Here is a 22,115-nt window from a genome sequence, read left to right on the forward strand (position 1 = left end):
AATTAGACAAGCCTTCAATGTAGATTTTTTCAAATTAGCCAATACAAGTGATTGAGAAATCTCTTCTCTAGCCAAGATAAGTGTTGAATTTATGGAAAAGAGAAATATTTTACTAACTTGTTTTAAATTGCGTATTATGAGCCTCTATTTATCAAGGAAATGACTAGAATCATATTATAATTAAACTACCCATGTCTTGGTTATACCCAAAGTTAAACACTAAAATATATGTCCTAGAACAATTAAACATAAATAGAAGATTAACATAACTAAAATACTTCCAAATAAACTCTTCTATGAGACTTCCTCTTGTGAGACTTCTCTTAGACTCCACCAAATTAAGTTTGGCTCTTATAAGACTTCTTTTTGTGAGAGTCACGTAAAATTCTTTCATACTTGATCTTCAACCCCCCCCCCCCCCCCCCCCCCCCTCAAACTGGAGTTTATAACTTTAACTTGTAATTAAAAAAAAATTAGTCTTCAAATTTCTTTTACTGCAAAAAATCTTCATAGATGCAAAAACTTCATCTTTTGTTCCCCCCTTTCTTACATATTTTTGTCACATAAAAATTACCATAACATATAGAATAACATGTTTCTTTCTTATATTCCTTCTACTTCTCCCCCTCAAGTTGGGGATAAAAAGGAAACAGAGACCTAACTTGGACAAAACATAATATGGGAGAAGAAAATCACTCCTTGTCGCACGACAAATCTTTATACATCACTCAAAGTGGTCATTGTCTAAAATACACTCAGTTCAATTTTAAAAGCAGAAAAATGAACCAACTTTAGGACACAATAAATAGACTAATCACCTTTTAAGGATAACTCCAGCACAAAACACCTCTTGGGTGAATAATAAAAGATTTAGTTGGATATTGGGCACACTCCTATGCTCTTTAGGTAGTAAATCTAGGCATTTCTCTAAAGTGATAAAAACACAAGATGATAAACTGAAGAAATACTAGAGAAAAATAACATTAATCGGAAGGAGGCGATTATGCAACACTCATACTTCCAAAGGAATCTAAAACACGTCCTTCTTTAAAAAATAATAATAATAAGAGAAACTATAATGGTAAAACTTAATAAATTTGATCGAGAATAAATTTTTTGGGGTGACCACAATTTTTCAGAGTTGATCATGCGAAAGATACACAACCAAGTAACAAAAACACAAAACTTAAAAACCACTTCAAAGTAGGATTGTATAATTCGATATATCTCATTCAAGTATAATTTTCCTCATAAAATATACATCTGCTAATACAAAGAATCGAATAGATTTTAGTCTTAGCAATCTGGCCGAATTGAATACTCTTTTTTCTTTAACGAACATGACCATTGACTCTTCCGATATTGGTATCTCCCTTTAGAAAACTCTTATTGAGAATGGATTTGATAGGTCAAAAGACTTATATATCTTTATTTTTAAATATAAATATCCATATAAAGACTTGTTCTTGATGGCAAAAAATGCCTCGAGAATTGAACTTGTCTATTGTTGCTCAAACTTCTCTTGTTGTTTGACCTTTGTTGATTCAAATATTGATTTCTCTTGATAGAAAACTTTGATTGCCAACATTCTTTTTACACTGGAAAGTAGACTCAAATATATTAATGTAAATATATAATTTGTAATATAAAAATTTCAGTATTGGGGTGCAAACACCAAGGGAACAATTGGTATATGCACATGAAACAAAAAAAAAGGTAGAACTCGAACTTATACAACTAGAGACGAGAAACTAAAAAAAGTTCACATTTTCCCTATAGGTTGACCTAGTCAATTAACAAAAGCTACTCTGATACTATGTTGAATTTATGAAAAATAGGATTACTTCACTAACATGTTTTAATTTGAGTAAAATAAGTTTTTTTTTATAATAGAGAAAACAAGTATAATCCAATTACAATTAAACTATCCTCGACCTAGTTACACCTAAAGTTAAATACTAAAAGATAAGTCCTTGAGAAATTGAACAATTGAACATAAATAGAACAGTAATATAACTAAAACACATTTAAGACTCTTCTATGAGACCTCCTCCTTTGAGACTTCTGTAAGACTCCACCATAATAATTCTACCTCTATGAGGCTTCTTGCTGTGAGAGTCATGTAAGACTCTTTCATACTTGCTCTTCAACACCCATCTTTAATAAAGTAGGCTCGGGATCTCCTCTATAGTGATGGCTTACTTGTTTGCATTGATTGTATATCTTTTGCATCATCAATTCTGAAAAAAAAAATTGGTCACCCACATGCTCCCCTTGAAATTCACTTGAGGTATAATTGGTCCAACTTATTTTTAAGTTATTTCAGTTCTCTTTTTACAATCTTCCCTAGTTTTTCAAAAAAAAAAAAAAAATCACATTCTAAATTTGTTTCAAAGCATGAGTATTGTATAGTTGCCTCCTTCTAGCTTCACTTATTTTTTTCTATTATTTCTTCCATTCATCATCTTGTAATTTACTTACTTAGGAGTGTGTCTAACATCCAACTTGAGTTTAAGTCTTTTATTCTTCACGTAAGAGGGGATTTGTATATGAACTAACCTTAACATTGAGTAGTCTCTTTATTGTGCCTTAAAGTTGGGTAATTTTTCTGTATTTGAAATTGAACGGAGTGTGTTTCACACTATGATCATTTTGACTGTGTATGAAGCTTTGTCGTAAGGCTAGGAGTGATTTTCTTCTCCCATATTGTGTTTGTCCAAGTTGGGTTTCTATATCCTCTTTATCCCCAGTTTGAAGGGGGAAAAGTAGAAGAAAAAGTAAAAGAAATAAGTATTTTATTCTTCATGTTGTGGTAATTTTTATATGACCAAAATATTCAACAAAAGAGCAAAATATGACTTTGCATCTATGAAGAAATTTTCAGTAAAAGAAGATTGAAGAATAATAATATTTTTCATTGCAAGTTAAAATTATGAACTCTAACTTGAGGGGGAGTGTTGAAGAACAAGTATGGATGAGTCTTACATAAATCTCACAAAAATAAGTCTCACACAACAATAATTAATATGGTAAAATCTTACAGGAGTCTCATAAAAGTGTTTTAGTTAAAAGGAGTTTTAATTATCCCAATCTTCTATTCATAATCAATTATTTAATTATAATAGAACTTATCTTTAAGTATTACATTTTAGGTATAATTGGGATAAGGGTAAGTTAATTATATTTGGATTCTACTGATTTACTCTAAATAGAGTCTCATTATACTCAAATTAAACAAGTTAGTGAAACATTTCTCGTTTCTAAAAATTCAACAAGATTCTTCTAGGCCAATTAAAAAAGATATCAGATCAAATACAAACCCTAGAACTATTTCTCAACATCTTCAGTTACCTTTGTCAATTTAAACCTAAAAATTAAAGGGAGTTTTGGAGGATAATGACCCACCATTTTAAAACACTAAAATTGGTCGTCTTGGGTTGGTTCTCAAAGCTTGAAAGGTAGGAACTTTCCCACACTAGTTTGCAATTTAAAATTCCAAGCTCACATAGAACTTGCCATTATTGGCTAATTATTTTAGGACGGACCCATCCCAATTCATTTCTATTTCAAAATTTCACTAATTTAAAACACCTCAATCCATAGTCACCAGTATTATGTTCCACTTCCAACCTGGATCAACATGTAGACGCACATATCTACAGTTTGTTTAAATGTTTCCATTTTGCAGCCAGTTTAACTACTCCGTATGCTGGTCTTGTTTAAATCAAAGAAATCTATCACTTCTCAACAGTGTGGATTTAGGAAGACTGTCACCACCAAACGTCTAAAATTAAACAGGGAGAGGTAAAAGTGGGGTTGTTACGTAGTTGCTTTTCTACGAACCTGATAACTGATCCATTGTGCAGCAGTTCTGAAAAATCCTTTCCTGTAGCTGTAACTGGAAATAGGGTAAGAAGCTTGAAATGGCATCAGGATGGAATTAAGCCTGGCAATGCAACCAAACCTGGTCAAGATTCAATTGATCCGAGTATATTTTTCAGCAATGTTCCCAAATCCAATTGTGGATGATTGATGATTAATGGTAGATTGGAATATCACGATTTCATTACATACAGTTCAATTTTATTGTGCTGCTTTTGATACCAAATATGTAAATTTTTCTATTTAAACTCCACTGATCTAACACACCGTCTATTAGTGACAACAATAAACATATCATTGCTTCTTCTCTATTACAATTTTATTGCATCTTATTCATTATCAGTAGAACTTCAATGATTCATCTTCTTATAAACATATTTTGTTCTGAATCCAAATTCGAACTGTTAGAATTTTTTCTAGTTAAGATTTACGTGAAAGGTTGGTCCAACCAAAATCCAACCCACTTCATAGACTGAATGCAGACAATAAAAAACATGTGTCATGTTTCAGTACAGAACTCTACTGAAGAATCCGCTATGCTGGTCTTTGTTTTTTCTTTAAGACATGGCAAAGAAACCAGTATCAATCAAGTTATAGGCTATTGCCTACCTTGTTTAAATTTCTCAAGAATTTGTCTATCTATTTTCAGATAAAAATTAAACAATACACAAGACTAACAAACATATCGGAAACAAATCATACACATGCACCTGATAAATGGTGAAGTGCAAAGCAACTCAGGACACAATCACTACTTATAGCATACAAACAAGAGGCTGCTACAGAAAAGGACATGAGACAGAAACTCATCACCTGACATCTACGAAGACGAGCAGCAAGGCTTCTTCACGTTAGAGTCTGCTGCAGCAATCGCTATTGTCTTTCCTTCTTTTACGCTTGCGGGTGCTGGATCCTCTGATGACAGGGACTTCTTACTGATAATCCTATAAATCTCACCAAGGATTGTTTGAAAAGCCTTCTCCACATTGACGGCTTCAAGGGCAGAGGTCTCTATGAATGACAGACCTTCCTTCTCAGCATAACCTTGTGCATCCTCAGTGGCAACAGCACGTAGATGTTTGAGATCCGTCTTGTTGCCAATAAGCGTGATGACTATGTTGGAGTCAGCATGATCCCGAAGCTCCTTGAGCCACCTGCTCACATTCTCAAATGTTGTTGGCTTTGTCACATCATACACTAATAGGGCTCCAAGTGCACCCCGATAATAGGCACTCGTTATAGCCCGGTATCTCTCCTGACCAGCCGTGTCCCATATTTGTGCTTTTATAATCTTTCCTTCAACCTGAGAAATGTGAATTCATAAAAGAACAAAGATAGATATAGCTTAGCAACAATTTCATAAATGGATAAAGTAACACACTATCATCTTTCTAATAATTTGTTTTCAACTGTGTATAGAGGTTCTCATACCAGAAATCACAGAAACAGGGACGACGCATATATTATACCAGATCTAGTCATCTTACTAGATCCAACAAGAATCTGACACAGCAAATATCATAAGCATTCATTCATAGTATGGTCAAATCTAATGTTTGCCTTACTGGTGTGAAGCAGAAATATAATATATTGATAGACAAGTGGTGCTTTCAACCTCATGGGTATGAAAAATACGATATGAGAAAATCTTACATGTGCCTACATTTCAAATAAACAAAAATGATGAAAGATTTTACACTAACTTTAAAGCAATGAATTAAATGCCCTCGCTTCTGATTACAAGGCCCAGCTCATAGAACTAATAGCTCACACTTCATAGTTATCTGCCCAATCCATCCCTTCAATCATGAAAAGTGCAATTAAGTTTAGATACTCATCAGGTTTTCAAACACCGCCTGCTGGTTAAAAATTGAACCACAACAAATGATGTCGATACTGGCAGCAAACCAAAGCCCAATTGCACAAAAATTGCTACCAATTATTTTTTATTTTTTGATAGGTACTTTTTTCAATATGGTTTTTTCTTGCTTCTTTAATAAATTTATGACCATTGAAAAAACAAAAAAATTGAAGCATCATGTTCCAAGGCCCTTCGGGGAATAACTAAAATGAATCCTTGCTCACCCATTTCTTACTAATGTGGAAGCTTCAGTAACAAAATGAGTTGCCTCCAGAAATCTCCTTAGCCTTGACTAGAAACATCTGGATGTATTTGCATCAAGCATAGTTGAATACGTATGTAACATTAGATGCTCAGGAGGTGCAGTTCTCAGGCAATAGCTCTTTATTGAATCTTTTAGAGAAAAAAACTTAATGAGTTTGGAAGCATGTTAACTACCAACACATTGGTTCCTGGGTTTTCTCTCCCACAGTCTTAAGAAAGGAAGGAAAGTAATAAGTGATAAAGCTGAAAAAAATTAAAGACACCATAAAATTGAAACAATATTTAACAACAGACAGCTTAAAATTTATTATAGTCCTAATAAAAAAACTAAAAAAATAAAGGGTAATTTAACTCCCGAGTACTTTGAAGGATGACTTGTTTGGTGAACAGGACATTCCTGTTCACTACATGTATGAACAACCCTTGATTGAGCAACAACTAGGTACATGTATGAAGTATATGCATACATGACTGCAGTGCTCAGGGCCACCCAAGATCAAACTTCAACTACCTGGCTGGTGCTAATATCGATGGTTCACCAAATGAGCAACCAATTCCACTAAGGGCTTCTTGCCCTATTTCAGAACTGGTATATAACTTGCATACTAATCTATTAGATGAGACAGTTCTAAACTAATTATTTCATTTTTTTTGTGAATTAAAAAAAAAAAGACAACGTTTTACACCAAATAGCAGCTACAATGAGCGATTCCACTAAAAAGAGAAATTCAATTTCGATATACATGTTATCATGAACTGTTTTGACAATTTTAAAGTGGACGTCAGTGAAATGCATCCTACTCCTATTCCTATCTCAACTAAACCCCGAGGATCTTAAAGATCCAGAATAATTTAGTCGGATCCCAATCAGTAGTGATCTCGGCACCAATCCCACAAATGCCACGAAACAACCACAAAAAACAAAAACAGGGTGAAACAAAAAAGATAAAAGTCCAATTGCATTTCCAAAAGCATTAAACAAGGATCCGGAGAGAATCACCAAAAAGGAAACCTTACGAATCAAAGAATAACAGCTTCACTTCGAAATTGTCACAACCGTTATGCATGTAACCCCTCAATAAAAATTCTCCAAAACGTTACACAAAAGAAGTCAGCAGATGGGCATGCAAAGCTACGGATAGAAACGTCCAGATATCTACGGTATTTGCCTAACTATGAAATGAAAACAAGAAGAACAACATTACCCAATGGAAGTCCATTATAAGAAAATGAAAGGAAAAACAAAAGGTCCAACCTGAACGGTTCTAGTGGCGAACTCGACGCCGATAGTGGATTTGGACTCGATGCAGAACTCATTCCGAGTGAATCTGGAAAGCAGGTTGGATTTGCCAACGCCAGAGTCGCCGATCAGTACGACCTTGAAGAGATAGTCGTAATCCTCATCCGGTCTCCTCGCCATTTCTTCCGAGCAGATCGGGACCGGATCGTGTCGGATCGAGGCCGAAACTCCGATACCCTCACTACCGGTTTCTCTCACTCTCACTGTTGCTCGATGTGGTTCTCCGCTCACGCAGTCCGCCGAAGGCCTCTCAGAATCTCACCCGTTTTATGTGCCCTTTCTCATCTCCCGGATCTTTCTACGCTCTCTATGGGTACAAAGGGTGGAAATTGAGACAGAAGAGCGAGAGAGAATTTTTAAGACGGAAACACCCTTAATCTTTTATGCAAAATTTCAGCCGCTCCGCTCGATGCGGCGAAAATTTGGGAAGAAAACCCAACCCCACCTCTATCCGTGTGGGTTCTTTTCCCGAGACTGAGTCAGATCGGTTTGGATCGTGTTCCCACAAGAGTGTCTTTTAAATTCCCGCGTCGTTATGGTATTACGTAGGGGTGGCTTCCAACGGAGCCGTGCGCAAGCTTGTCTTGGTGGCTCGGTTCGATTCAATATCCTAGGTCTTGAGCCGAGTTTGAGATCTGGGATCGGCTCATTTAAATTTATGAACCGAGCTCGACCGAATCTAGGTTCGGCTCGACAGCTCGTGAGCCGGCTCGTTAATTTAATGAGCGGTGCAGGATTCGAGGGATTAGGGAGAGTTGGGACTCGGGAGCGGGACGCCGAGCGCTGAGTGGAGCAGGAGCGAGAGCGAGGGGGAAAAAAATCTTCCTCCCCTTGTCACCGTCGAGCCCCTCTTGTCTGTTGACAGCTACCTCGTCGGCCGCCTTCTGCCTTTTCGTCACCACAGATTCTGTGGCCGTCACTCGATTTCTTCTCCCTCGTCTACCTTCGCCTTTGTTTCCGTCGCCGCCGCCGCCTCCGTCGTAGCCGTTATCCCCGACGAAAGTTCCTCGCCAGCACCGCTGGAAGTTTTTCCCTCCGCGTCGTTCCTCGTCCTCAGCGGAAACTAGAGGACAAAAGGAAATATAATTTCCCTCCACCCCACCCCGCGAGAAGATGATTTCGCACGTGCGAAATCATAAAAAAGAAGAATTGTTTTTTAAAAATTCTAGGGACTAAACTATTAGTGATTTTTTAATAAATTTTGAAAAATATTTTTAGTAGAAATACGTTTCTAGGGGTTATTAGTGCCTCATGTTTTTTGAAATATTTTTTTAATTGGAAATTCTTATTAAAAAATTATATAATTTTCTAATTAAGATTTTTCTGCAAAAACCGTATAGAAATTTTTTGAATAAATATTTGACAGTTGATGTTGTAATACTTTTAGTATGAGGAAATTTTCATAGCAATTTTGTGTTTGACATTTTATTTGATTAAATTTTTATCTATAAGTATAGTAATATATTAGATTAATTATTAATTTTTATTTATTTCCCTAGAAGAGGCAATAAGAGGTCCATTCAACTTTCCTAAGAAAATTTTAAAATACTTCTTGTAATTTTCTAGTAAGTCACTAATAGTAATAGAATTTTATGTAAAGTTTTTTTTTGGAAATATGTATCCTAGGAAAAATATTTCTAGTTTTTCCTAGAATATAAATTTTCAACCAGTGGCACTAAGGAGGCCATAATAAATTTATGGCCAAATTCAAAAATTACAAAATAAGCTAGACAACATTTGGGGTAAAAAAGATTAATATTAGTGCATTGTAATCCATTATCGAGATTCAATCCTGAACCTCCCATATCATTCTTTTTATAAAATATATGAATAATTTTATATATAATTTATTTGACATATTTTTTATGTAGAGTATTAAATGTAGGTTAAGCTCGAAGTCGGCTAGACCTTGAGCTTGAACTCGGTTAAAATTATTAGGTTCGAGCTCGATTACAATTTTAGGCTCGAGGCTAGGGTCGGCTCGAGCTTGAGTTTGAAATATTTAAATCAAACTCAGCTCGAACATAGGAAAGTTCAGGCTCAGCTCAATTCAATGTCACCCTTGTGCCCAATTTTATGTAAAATGTGTGCATAATATTATATATAATTTATTTAACATGTATTTTTAAAAAGTTTTAAATGTATGTTGGAGCTCGAACTCGAGACATGTATTTTTGAAAAGTTTTAAATAAATGTTCGGGCTCGAGCTCGGCTCAAACTCGGTTAAAATTATTGGGCTCGACCTCGATAACAATTTTCGGCTCGAGGTTGGGCTTGGCTCGAGCTCGAGTTCGAAATATTTAAATCAAGCTCGGCTCGAACATAGGCAAGTTTGGGCTCGGCTCGGCTTGGCTCGTTGCCACCCCTAGTCTTATGGAAGTGTCAATTAGTCCCTTTCGTGGCTTGCAAGTCAGCCCATTAGATCGACTTGAGCAAGTATAAATGCTTGAGAAATTTGACTAATATTAATTCTATTAGCTTGAAATTTACAAGAAAAAGATTCTGACTTTTTTCAAGCCACGTGTATTACACGATTATAATATAATCTCTCCAAGAGATTAGATAGATTCTAACTCTAGTAAGTATTTTTATCTAGATTGAGTAAGGTTACCTATCAAGAAAAATAAAAATTACACAATAAAGAAAAACTTACACCCTTTGATTTATGGAGAGAAAACCTTCTCCTAGAAAGATTCAAGCTTCTAGCTTTTGATGCACAATGGGATGGGTTGGAGCATGACTAGAATGTATGCAAGGAGGAGTTTGAGAAAAGAATGGAAAAGGATTTGCCATATATGCTATGTCTTTCTGAAAAAAGACTAAAGAATGAATTTTTAAGAGATTGAGAATGAATTGTAGTAGGTATGTCAATAAAAGTTCGTTAACTTCTCAAAAGAACGTTTGGTGTGCCTTATATGCTATTTCTTTCTCAAAAAAGACTAAAGAATGAATTTTTAAGAGATTGAGAATGAGTTGTAGTAGGTATGTCAATAAAAGTTCGTTAACTTCTCAAAAGAACGTTTGGTGGGGTATCTATAAGTTTTCCAAGCCAGACTAGTAGTTTTTTGCTCATTTGCAAGAAAGTGACTTTATATTGATCGATCAATGTAAAGTGATTGATTAATCAATCATGAATAACGACTACATTTTTATTAGAAAATGACATAGATCGATGGTATGATCGATTAATATTATCCACTTGGGTCTGACAATTTATATAGATTGATCATTATACAGGGTATTTAATCAATCAGATTTCCTATTGGTAGTGCATAGCAACTATGATTGATCAATATTTTTGTTACGATCAATCATACTTTGTGTACTTGGTTGGCAAAGTTCCGTATGATTGATTAGTCTCTAGAGGTTAATCGATCAATTAGCAAAAAAATATTCTTTGCAAAACCAGTATTTGTTTGATCAATCCACTTGATTGATCATGTTTTATAGCACAGATTGGCCATGTTCTGGATGATTGATCAATTGACCCTGATTGATCGATCATGCTTCATACTTTTGGCATGTGCACTTCTAGTTGATTAATCATTGGCAAATGTTGATCGATCAGTCCAGTGCCTGTTTACTATGTGGATTTTAAAGTATGAATAATATTTGTCCTAAGTGACTCTTACATGTATGAAATGTATGTATGCTATGTGTTTCACTAGTATTGGAAACACAGGTTGCTTGGAAGAAAAAGTGTCTAAAAACTTACTCCTTTAAGACTTAGTATAGAAGTGATCCTTCCAATTAGGCATTTCCTCAAATGTACATTTTCCCATGGTAGAGAAGGCCTCATTGACGTCCTCTTGGTGCGAACCATGGTCGTAAGTAGGGCCTAAGGGTGAAAACAAGTTTGGGAAAGACTTAATTGGTGAAAATCAAACCTTGATATGATTTGCAAAGATTTGGAGCAAGGATATCGAAGTTGGGATTTGGAGGAATTTAGGGTGTTGGAGAAATTTAGGGTTTGGGTGGAATGGTTTGAAATGAAGATTTGGGGGAAATCCTGCTTAAAACCATTCAAACTAGGTTCTAGCATCGTGAATGATTGATCATTGTTGTTGATCGATCAATTCAATGTAGATTGATCGATCATGCTATATACAGAGTGATAGAATTGTGATATTTTAGCTCTCTAATCACTCTTATAGCATGAAATTAGTGGGATTGTTTCCTTAAGCTCATGTTTATCAACTGAAGTAGAATAAGGTGGGTTGCACCTACCTAGTTACCCTCAAAGCTTAGAGAACTGATTGGGTCTTAATGGTTCGTGAAAATATCCACTAGCTGTTTTTCAATGAGAACAAATTTAATTCTAATTACTTTGGTTTGATCCAACTCTTTGATGAAACGATGTCTAATTTCAATATATTTTGATCAAGAGTGGTGAATTGGATTCTTATTTAGACTTATGATGCTCATGTTGTCACAATGGACTGGAATTTCATTTTGCTCTAAACCATAATCCTCTAGTTGTTGTTTCATCCATATGAGTTGTGTACAACAACTTTCACACACTATGTGCTCAACCTCCGTGGTAGATGAGGCAAATGTGGGTTGTTTCTTGGGCCAAGAAATAAACATATTTCCAAGTAATTGGCAACTACTATTTGAACTTTTTTGGTAAATTTTGCATCCGACAGAATTAGTATCGGACTAACCTTCTAGATGAATGACCGATGAGTTTTAGTACCGAAGTCCTAAGTTTGGTGTTCTAAGAAGATAACGAAAAAAAAAAAAAAAAATTCACAACCATTGAGTGAGATTCTCTAGGGTTAGATTAAAATCTAGCACATAGACATAAGTAAAACATTATGCCTAGTTTATTAGCTAATAGGTAAAGTAGGGAGCCTATCATGCTTCTATAGAGTTTTTTTTTTTATCTATGGCCCTACCTAAGTTGTCTGAGTCAAGTTTCAAGGACGAATTCACAAGTGTAATATTTGGCTTAAGGTTTTCAATGTTGAATCTCTTAAACAAGCCTTTAGTGTACTTGGACTAATTTATGAAGGTTCCATTTTTTGTTTGCGTTACTTAAAGTCCAAGGAAGAATGTGAGTAAACTTATTAAACTCATTTAAAATTCATTCTTCATTACACTAACAAATTCTTGACATAATAAGGGGTTTGTAGAACAAAAAATGATGTCGTCCACATAAATTTGGACAATAATCAAGCTTTCATCATGATTCTTGGTAAAAAAAAAAATGTCTTATCCAAGCTACCTCTCTTATAACCATTTTTTTTTCAAGGATTCACTTAATCATTCATACCACAGTTTAAGAGCTTGTTTTAACCCATATAGTATTTTATGTAATTTATATACATGATCAAGCTTGCTCATGTCCTAAAATCCTTTTGGTTGTTCTACATATACTTCCTCTTGAATGTACCCATTTAGGAATGTACTCTTAACATCCATTTGGTACAATTTAAACTTCATGTGACAAGCATAGGCTAATAAAATTTTAATTGCCTCTAGTCTTGCCACGGGCGCATAGGTTTCTTCAAAATCAATCCCTTTCGGTTATATCCTTTGGCTACCACCCTAACTTTGTTTCTCACACTATCATTTTCCTCATTAGCTTTGTTCCTAAAGACCCATTTAGTTCCTATTACTTGCTAATTTTATGGTCTAGGCACTAGAGTCCAAACTAGTTTTTCTTTATTGTGTAATTTTTATTTTTCTTGATAGGTAACCTTACTCAATCTAGATAAAAATACTTACTAGAGTTAGAATCTATCTAATCTCTTGGAGAGATTATATTATAATCGTGTAATACACGTGGCTTGAAAGAGAGTCAGAATCTTTTTCTTGTAAATTTCAAGCTAATAGAATTAATATTAGTCAAATTTCTCAAGCATTTATACTTGCTCAAGTCGATCTAATGGGCTGACTTGCGAGCCACGAAAGGGACTAATTGACACTTCCATAAGACTAGGGGTGGCAACGAGCCAAGCCGAGCCGAGCCCAAACTTGCCTATGTTAGAGCCGAGCTTGATTTAAATATTTCGAACTCGAGCTCGAGCCAAGCCCAACCTTGAGCCGAAAATTGTTATCGAGGTCGAGCCCAATAATTTTAACCGAGTTTGAGCCGAGCTCGAGCCCGAATATTTATTTAAAACTTTTCAAAAATACATGTCTCGAGTTCGAGCTCCAACATACATTTAAAACTTTTCAAAAAATACATGTTAAATAAATTATATATAATATTATACATACATTTTACATAAAATTGGGCATAAGGGTGACATTGAATTGAGCTCCATCAAAATTTAGTTCTTCTTGCACTGCTATAATCCAAAAATAATCTTTTTTGGTTTCACCAAGCTTTTGGGTTATATTTGAAAAATAAATGCACTATTCAACATAGCTTCATGATTTGTTCTTTTGGTTTAGCTTTGCTTTTAGGGGGTGATCAACCATGAACCTATAGTTCTTTGGTTCCATAGGTGACTCTTCTTGGTTATTTAGATTGTTTGGGTTCTCTTCAAGGTTTTAGTCTTCAGATTGAGATCCCAAGGATTAGTCAAAGGGGTTTCCCTCTTCGTCATCAGAAATTGGAGTTGGGGTCGGATTTGGTGAATCAAATTCATCAAATTGGTAAAAATGGAGATTATTAATTTAAAGATCCCCATTAAGGTAATCTTTATGATAACAAACACTTAGAAAATAATTTTGAAAATTTAATAGAATAATTGGTAAAAAAAATGCCTTAGAAGGAAAATCGGCATAACACCTGTCCAACTTGATAAGGATCCTCTAGATGGCCAATGTAAAAAGATAAAAGAGAGGTTGTTCAAGATTAATGAAGGACCATTTGAACACTAGACAACCATCTAACCAGATAGGAGAAAGAAAAGGTTTTGTTTGAATAGCTAGGTTAACAAAGGCAAAGGCAAGAAGAGAAAATAAGAAGCTAAGGAGCATTCAACCAAATAGCCATGGCCGGGTGGATAGGAGAGAGAAAATCCTATATTGAAGTCTTTTCAAATGAAGACCGTTCAACCAGTGAAGTCCATAAAAGAAAAGAAAACAAACAAGCTCTAGCAACGAAGATTATTCAAATTTTACATATGGAGCACCTCTCACTACCTGATTCTTATATACAGGGTTTACAGGTGGAGCACCTCCCACTGCTTGATTCTGATATCAAGGGTTTGCTGGTGGAACACCTCCCACTCCCTGAATCTGATATCCAGGGTTTGCAGGTGGAGCACCTCCCACTCCCTGATTCTGATATCCAGGGTTTGCCGGTGCACCACCTGGTCCCTGGTTCTGTGGCCTATCATTCCTCCTAGATGTTTCATTGGGATGTGCGTTCTTACCGATCCATTCCGCGTGATACTTAGGATCGTAAGGAACTGCTTTCCCATCAATGAAAGGCTCCCCTGCAAAGGAATAATAGTATTGGTGGTCAAGGCAACTTACAATGTATCGACAAAAAAAAAAACAACTTAGGAACTTTCAAGCTAACCACAAGTCTAAACTCACCTGCATAGACCTTATTTTTCGTATCCAAGATGCTTTCTTGGCAATTCTGCAGTGTAATCAGATACCCTATTAATCCAAAGAAAAGTAGAGTCTTCGCTAGTAAAAGCACAAATGCATCCATTAGGCGACACCAAGTGAGGCATACCCTTGATCTTGTATGAGAGTTCCTTTGACACAAGACATCCAAAGGCAAAGTAGCAGTGAGATGAGACAATAAATTTTTTTCCTTGCTTCATCTTCACTATTGAGAAAAAAAAATTAAACAGAGAGCAATGAAAGCATTGTAAATTCTCCACATGAATTTCTAAACTTCCAGGTTTGATTAGATGGATCGTTTAGAGAGGATGTAGTAAGACGGGTTGAAAAATAGCGAACACCAGTAACAGCAGGAGACTGATAATATTCTTTCACTGCTATAAGAAAGCGAAGGCGGTGGTGAACTGAAGGAACACGAGCAAGGGAAGATGAAGTAAAAGAACGGGCCACTAGAGACGCAAATGTAGGTTTGGAGATCAAGGCTCGACCAAGGAATGATGTCGCCATGATTACAAGAACCTGTCAAAATATACAGTTCACAAAAACATTAGAGCAACTGTGTTTGGGAGGACACAATATGATTAGATTATTTGGTATGATTGACCCAGACAATAAAATTAAAATGAATAAAGCTAGATACCACAAAAGATGCCAAATGAAGGTCTCTAGTTTCGAGCAACAAACAGAGAGAAGACAGATTACAAAGACAAAAACACAAAAGGGGAGATTTAGGAAGGGCAGAAAAACAAAAGTTTCATCAAGCAACCTCACAGACAAAGAGATAGTAATGGAGCAGCCAAAATGACAGCTGACGTTCAACAAGCAGAGAGGCAACTGGCTAGGTAGACTAGGCCTAACAGAAACAAAAGAACAAACAAATGACTTAATATTTACTGATTAGGACTACGGAAAATTGTATCTTATTAATTTAATGATTTACAAATGATTATACCAAACACCAAAGGAATTTGATAACTATAAAACATCAAAAGACTCCATCAAAAGAAAGCCATGCCCATTATGCGTTAACCGACCCCACATCGACCGAATCCAGGTTCAGCTCGACAGTCGCGAGCCGGCTCGTTAAATTAACGAGCGGCGCGGGATTCGGGGGATTTGGGGGAGTCGGGACGCCAAGCGCCGAGCGGAGCGAGGGGGGAAAAATTCTTCCTCCCCTCGTCATCGCCGAGCCCCTCCCGTCCGCTGTTGTGGCTGCCTCTGTCGCCGTCGACAGCCGCCTCGCCGGCTGCCTTCTGCTTTTCCATGGCTGTCACTCGATTTTTTTCTGCCTTCCCCTTTGTTTCCGTCGTAGCCGTTATCCCCGACGAAAGTTCCTCGCCGGCGCCGCTGGAAGCTTGCCCTCCCTGCCGTTCCTCGTCCTCGGCGGAAACCAGAGGACCTAAGTTAGAATGGAATCCCTCCCCCCCCCCCTGCGAGAAGACGAATTTGCACGTGCGTTCAAGTGAAAAAAAAAATAATAAATTCTTGAGACTATTAGTGGTTTTTTTAATAAATGTTGAAAAAAAAATTTTAGTATAAATATGTTTCTAAGGACTATCAATGCCTCATGTTTTTTTGAAATATTTTTCTAATTGGAAATTCTTATTAAAAAATCATATAATTTTCTAAGTAAGATTTTCCTGAGAAAACCATATAGAAAAATTTTGAATAAGTATTTGACAGTTGATACTGTAATACTTTTAGCATGAGCAATTTTCATAGCAATTTTGTGTTTGATATTTTATTTGATTAAAAATTTATCTATAAGTATAGTAATATATTAAATTAATTATTAATTTTTATTTATTTCCCTAGAAGAGGCAATAAGAGGTCCCTTTAACTTTCCTAAGAAAAATTTAAAATATTTCTTGTAATTTTCTAGTAAGTCACTAACAGTAATAAGATTTTATTTAAAGGTTTTTTTTGGAAATATATATCCTAGGAAAATATTTCTAGTTTTTCCTAGAATATAAATTTTCAACCAGGGGCACTAAGGAGGCCATAGTAAATTTAAGGCTAGATTCAAAAATTACAAAATAAGATAAACAACATTTGGCGTAAAAAAGATAAATATTAGTGCGTTCTAATCCATTATAGAGATTCAATCCCGAACCTCCCCTATCATTCTTTTTATAAAATGTATGCATAATTTTATATATAATTTATTTAACATATATTTTATGTAGAGTATTAAATGTAGGTTAAGCTCGAACTCGGCTACAGCTCGAGCTTGAACTCGTTTAAAATTATTAGGAGCTTGATTACAATTTTTGTCTCGAGGCTAGGGTCGGCTCGAGCTCGAGTTTGAAATATTTAAATCAAGCTCAGCTCGAACATATGAAGGTTCGGGCTCATCTCAATTCGATGCCACCCTTATGCCCAATTTTAAATAGAGATCATGCCCAATTTTATATAGAGGTCATGCCCAATTTTATGTAAAATGTATGTATAATTTTATATACAATTTATTTAACATGTACTTTTTGAAAAGTTTTAAATGTATGTTGGAGGTCGAACTTGAGACATGTATTTTTTGAAAAGTTTTAAATGAATGTTGAAGCTCAAGCTCAGCTCGAACTCGGTTAAAATTATTGAGCTCGAGCTTGATAATAATTTTAGGCTCGAGCTTGAGTTCAAAATATTTAAATCAAGTTCAACTCGAACATAGGCAGGTTCGGGCTCAGCTCGACTTGATGCCACCCCTAGCGTTAAGGGACTTCTATCAGGTGCACCAACAACCTGAGAGAACAAGTGATGAGAGGCAAGGGAGGGTTTAAGGTAAAGTCTTTAAGGAAATAACAAAATAGCAATTTCGCGATATTGGAGAAAGAAAATGGAGATGTGTTAGGAAACTCACATTTCCTTATCTAATTTGGGCAACATATTTAATTATTCATTTATTTTACTATTTACTGGAATGGGCTGAAATTAAGTGGTCTAATTTTGGTAAGCCATAAACTGCTAAAGAATAATATGGGCCAATTGAGTAGATACCCATATTGTCTTAATTAGGGAATTATGGGAACTCTAATTAAACAATATAAATAAAACATTGTGGTTGTCCTCCCAAGAGGAATAAAGGAGATTTAGTTGAAGAAGATCATAAAACTATGTATACGTTCGTAACAATTGTCGTAGTAATTCAACAATAGAAAACGGTCGTTCAGAACAGATCAAAGTATTTATCCTGTATCCCGAATCTTAATATTTTGGCATGATGCAAATCCTAGATTCGGATTTAAGATTCAGGTTATCTAACAAGTGGTATCAGAGCAGTTCATTATTGTTAGATTATTTGGATTTCTCTCGGATGGAGTAATTCCGTGGAGAGCGACGCACAAAGCGTTGGCGCTGTGCAGAATCGTAGTCTTTCTCCACGGAACTCGCCTTGGCGTTGTGCGTCTGCCGACTCTCACGCATGAAAGAATTTTTTTTTTTGAAACTTAGGTTCGGTTTCATTTAAATAACGAGTCGACTCAGACCGTTTGTGAAAGATCAGGCTAGTTGAGACGATTCAGATGGGTTGATATGATTCGAAAATTAAGGGTCGAATCGGGTGGTTCGGGTCGACTCAGATGGGCTGAGCCAGCTTGCCCTTTCCAATTCGTTGTGTCAACTAGCCTGAGAGAGGGCTAAGGCGACTCGGTTGTCAAAATTAAATCTTTACTCCAGCGGGGATTCGAACCCATGCACGGAATTTAGTTCAGGCGCCAGTGACCATTCGACCCACTGGCATTCGTGTGTTATCATTGAATAAAAATTTTCATATATATTAAATTGCAGAATCTGTTTTTTATGCAATTTCCATTCATATGAATATTATATGCATGCACATATAGTTGTATAATGTGTGTATTTAAGTTGATTTTTCAATTGTGAAAATTCCTATTGTATTTTTATGCAATTGGTCTAGTATTTTAATCAAATTGAATGAAGCTACATGTTGCCAAAGTAACCTCTGTTGTGTAGATTAATTTGACTAAAAATACATAGATGTTTGTGTGGAGTTATTTATGCAAACTGTGCTCGGCCCAAAATAAAACAAAGTTTGGCCAAATCAACAACGTGTCTGTGATGATAAATGTGTAACAATTATAAAGACTTTTCATGTGACCAATAGTCAGTCCAAAGAAAGGCTATTATTTGACAGAACCAATTGTCAGTATTTGATCACTAGACTGAGAGTACCACTTACAATTAATTTCTCTGTCCAAAGATTAGGAATTAATGTTGTACTAGGTATCTTGAGATGGGTCTCTAATTTGGATTGTTATACATGTCTTGTTTTTCTCTATATGACATGCTAGTTAATGTGAGTATACTTGTTTATTTTGTTATATATACAGTTTCTATTACTACTGCTACGAATGTTACTGCTCAAATAAGCAACATCCCAATGCTAAGCGGTACAAACTTTAAGGTCTGGAAAGATACCGTATAAATTGTCCTCGGTTGTATGGATTTGGATCTTGCACTTCGGGCGGAATAACCCACTTCTACTCCGGAAAACATCAATGTGGTTAAAATTGAGAAGTGAGAGCGCTCTAATCGAATGTGCTTGATGATAATGAAACGCTCCATTCCGGAGGCGTTTCGGGGCTCTATTACTAAGAGCAAGAGCAACAAGAAGTTCCATGAGAAAATTGAGCAATATTTTGCCAAGAACGAAAACTTGGAGGCGAATAGATTTTTGGCTAAACTCGTTTCAATGAAGTATAAGGGTAAAGGGAACATAAGGGAGCACATCATGGAAATGTCTCATCTTGCGTCAAAACTCAAGTCATTTAAGATGGAGTTGTCTGAAGACTTTCTTGTGCACTTGGTTTTGATATCTCTTCTTGCACACTTTGGGCAATTTAAAGTGAGTTATAACACTCAGAAGGACAAATGGTCCCTAAATGAGCTTATATCTCTGTGTGCAAAAGGAAGAGAGGCAACAACGGGATAAGACTGAAAGTATTCACTTGGCCTCGACCTCTCAAAACAAGAAGAAGCCAGGTAAGGATATTGTGGAAGGATCTTCTCAAAATAAGAAATAGAAGAAGCAGGATGAGAAGTTTACCTGCTACTTCTGCAAGAAGTCGGGACACATGAAGGAGTGCCCCAAGTACACCACTTGGCGTGTAAAGAAGGTATGCCTCTAACTTTAGTTTGTTATGAAGTTAATTTAGCTTCTGTACCTAAAGATACTGGGTAGGTGGGTCTGGTGCTACCACTCACATAAGTATGTCTTTGCAGGGTTGCATATGCAGCCAACCGCCAAGTGATGCTGAAAAGTTCATATTTATGGGCGACGACAATAAAGTTGCAGTAGAGGATATAGGAACTTTCATGTGTATGATAATCTGTATATGCTTGATGTTATTAGTTCCTATAACGAAATACTATAAACAAGTTCGCGTGGTATGAAGGGAAAATTAAGTGAGAGTTCCGCCACATTATGGCACAAACATTTAGGACACATCTCTAAACAGAGAATTCAGAGGCTTGTGTCGGATGGAATTCTTGAACCCCTAGATACTACAAACTTCCAAGTTTGTGTTGAGTGCATCAAGAGGAAACAAACAAACGTTAGACAATTAGATGCCGAAAGAGCTATAAACGTCTTAGAACTTGTACATACAGATATATTTGGTCCATTCCCTACAACTTCATGGAATGTATAACAATACTTCATTACGTTCATAGACGATTACTCTAGATTCGGTTTCCTATATTTAATACATGAGAAGTCACAATCCCTGGACGTAAGTCTTTCAAAGATGAAGTTGAACTTCAACATGGAAAGAAAATAAAGGGTGTCAAATCTGACCGTGGTGGTGAATACTACGGAAGGTATGATGGATCAGGAGAACAACGTCCAAGACCCTTCACGATTTTCCTCAAAGAGTGTGGAATTTTTCCTCAATACACCATGTCGGGCAAATCCAGCATGAACAGTGTTGCAGAACGACGAAACTGAACTCTTAAGGATATGGTAAGGAGTATGATCAGTCATTCCCCTTTACAAGAGTCACTTTGGGGAGAAGCTTTAAAGACCGCAGTGTACATCCTTAATAGGGTACCGATCAAAGCAGTTGCCAAAACTCCCTATGAGCTTTGGACAGGCAAGAAACCTCGCATTAGGCACTTGCACATTTGGGGTTGTCCAGTTGAGGCATGACCTTATAGGCCACATGAAAGAAAACTGGACTCAAGGACGGTTAGCTGTTATTTTGTTGGTTATGTTGAACGCTCTTGGGGCTATAAGTTTATGATCCCACATCAAGATCCTTCTTTGAAACGGGAAATGAGAGATTCTTTGAGGATATTGAGTTTGGAGGAGAAGAAAATATAAGGAATGTTGTCTTTGAAGAAGAATCAGTTACTGACAGTGAACAGGTCTCCATACCTATTATTGTTCAAGACACAATTCAAACACTAGAGGACAATGTTCAGGTTCCTATTCCTGACATTGTTCCAAATCAAGACAACAATGAGATTCTTCCTCATACACCACCTTTAGAACAAACTCAACAACTTCAAGAAGTGCCATTAAGGAGATCTAATAGGGAGAGGATAAATGTGATTTCAAATGATTATATCATCTTTCTCCAAGAACATGAGGATGACGTCGGATTGACAGAAGATGAGCCGATCAAATTCTGTCAAGCCTTATGCAGTTCTAACTCTCAACAGTGGATTGATGCCATGAAGGATGAGATGAAGTCTATGAAAGACAATGATGTTTGAGATATCACCGAGTTGCCTAAAGGTGCGAAGCCCATTGGTTGTAAATGTATATTTAAAACCAAGAGGGATTCAAAGGGCAATGTCGAGAGATATAAGGCTCGTCTAGTCCCTAAAGGCGTTACTCAAAAGGAAGGCATAGACTACAAATAGATTTTCTCTCCGGTATCTTTGAAAGACTCTTTTAGAATAATAATGTCTATATTGCTCATTAGATCTAGAGCTACATCATATGGATGTCAAAACTGCATTTCTCAATAGAGACATTGACGAGACGATTTATATGGTACAACCAGAAAACTTTGTATCTGGAGATCCAAAGTCTATGGTCTACAAATTGAAGAAATTCATATGGTCTCAAACAGGTTTCCCGTTATTGGTATCACAAGTTCCATCAAGTCATCACCTCATACGGTTTTGAGGTGAATGTAGTTAATAATAGTGTATATCATAAGTTTAGTGGAAGTAAATTCATCTTCCTGATATTATATGTTGATGACATTCTGCTCGCTAGTAGCGATATAGGCTTACTACACGTTTGACGAA

At 36.1% G+C, this 22,115-nt stretch overlaps 1 protein-coding gene across 4 annotated transcripts; it reads right to left on the bottom strand.

The window, feature by feature from the left end:
• Nucleotides 1–1,934: 1,934 nt before the first annotated feature.
• Nucleotides 1,935–7,638, bottom strand: LOC137949654 (ras-related protein RABA2a-like). 4 transcript variants are annotated; one of them, XR_011111881.1, is made up of 4 exons: nucleotides 7,263–7,638; nucleotides 4,696–5,185; nucleotides 3,844–3,946; nucleotides 1,935–2,240 (listed from the first exon to the last, which is right to left on the bottom strand). XR_011111881.1 is itself a non-coding variant. In XM_068795774.1 (3 exons), exons 1-2 carry the CDS (start codon nucleotides 7,425–7,427, stop codon nucleotides 4,703–4,705), a joined length of 648 nt encoding a protein of 215 aa, XP_068651875.1. In that variant the 5' UTR covers nucleotides 7,428–7,638; the 3' UTR covers nucleotides 1,935–2,240; nucleotides 4,696–4,702. The 4 variants fall into 4 exon arrangements, 3 of the variants coding, with proteins under 3 accessions (XP_068651875.1, XP_068651873.1, XP_068651872.1); XM_068795774.1 differs by lacking the exon at nucleotides 3,844–3,946; XM_068795772.1 differs by lacking the exon at nucleotides 1,935–2,240 and having other exon boundaries at nucleotides 3,549–3,946.
• Between the last annotated feature and the right edge of the window lie 14,477 nt (nucleotides 7,639–22,115).

This window comes from Aristolochia californica, unplaced genomic scaffold (genome assembly GCF_029961685.1).
Source record: "Aristolochia californica isolate CCGP_79_NKW_82.1479 unplaced genomic scaffold, dmAriCali1.0.hap1 SCAF_14, whole genome shotgun sequence".
In the NCBI taxonomy this organism is placed as follows: Eukaryota; Viridiplantae; Streptophyta; class Magnoliopsida; order Piperales; family Aristolochiaceae; genus Aristolochia; species Aristolochia californica.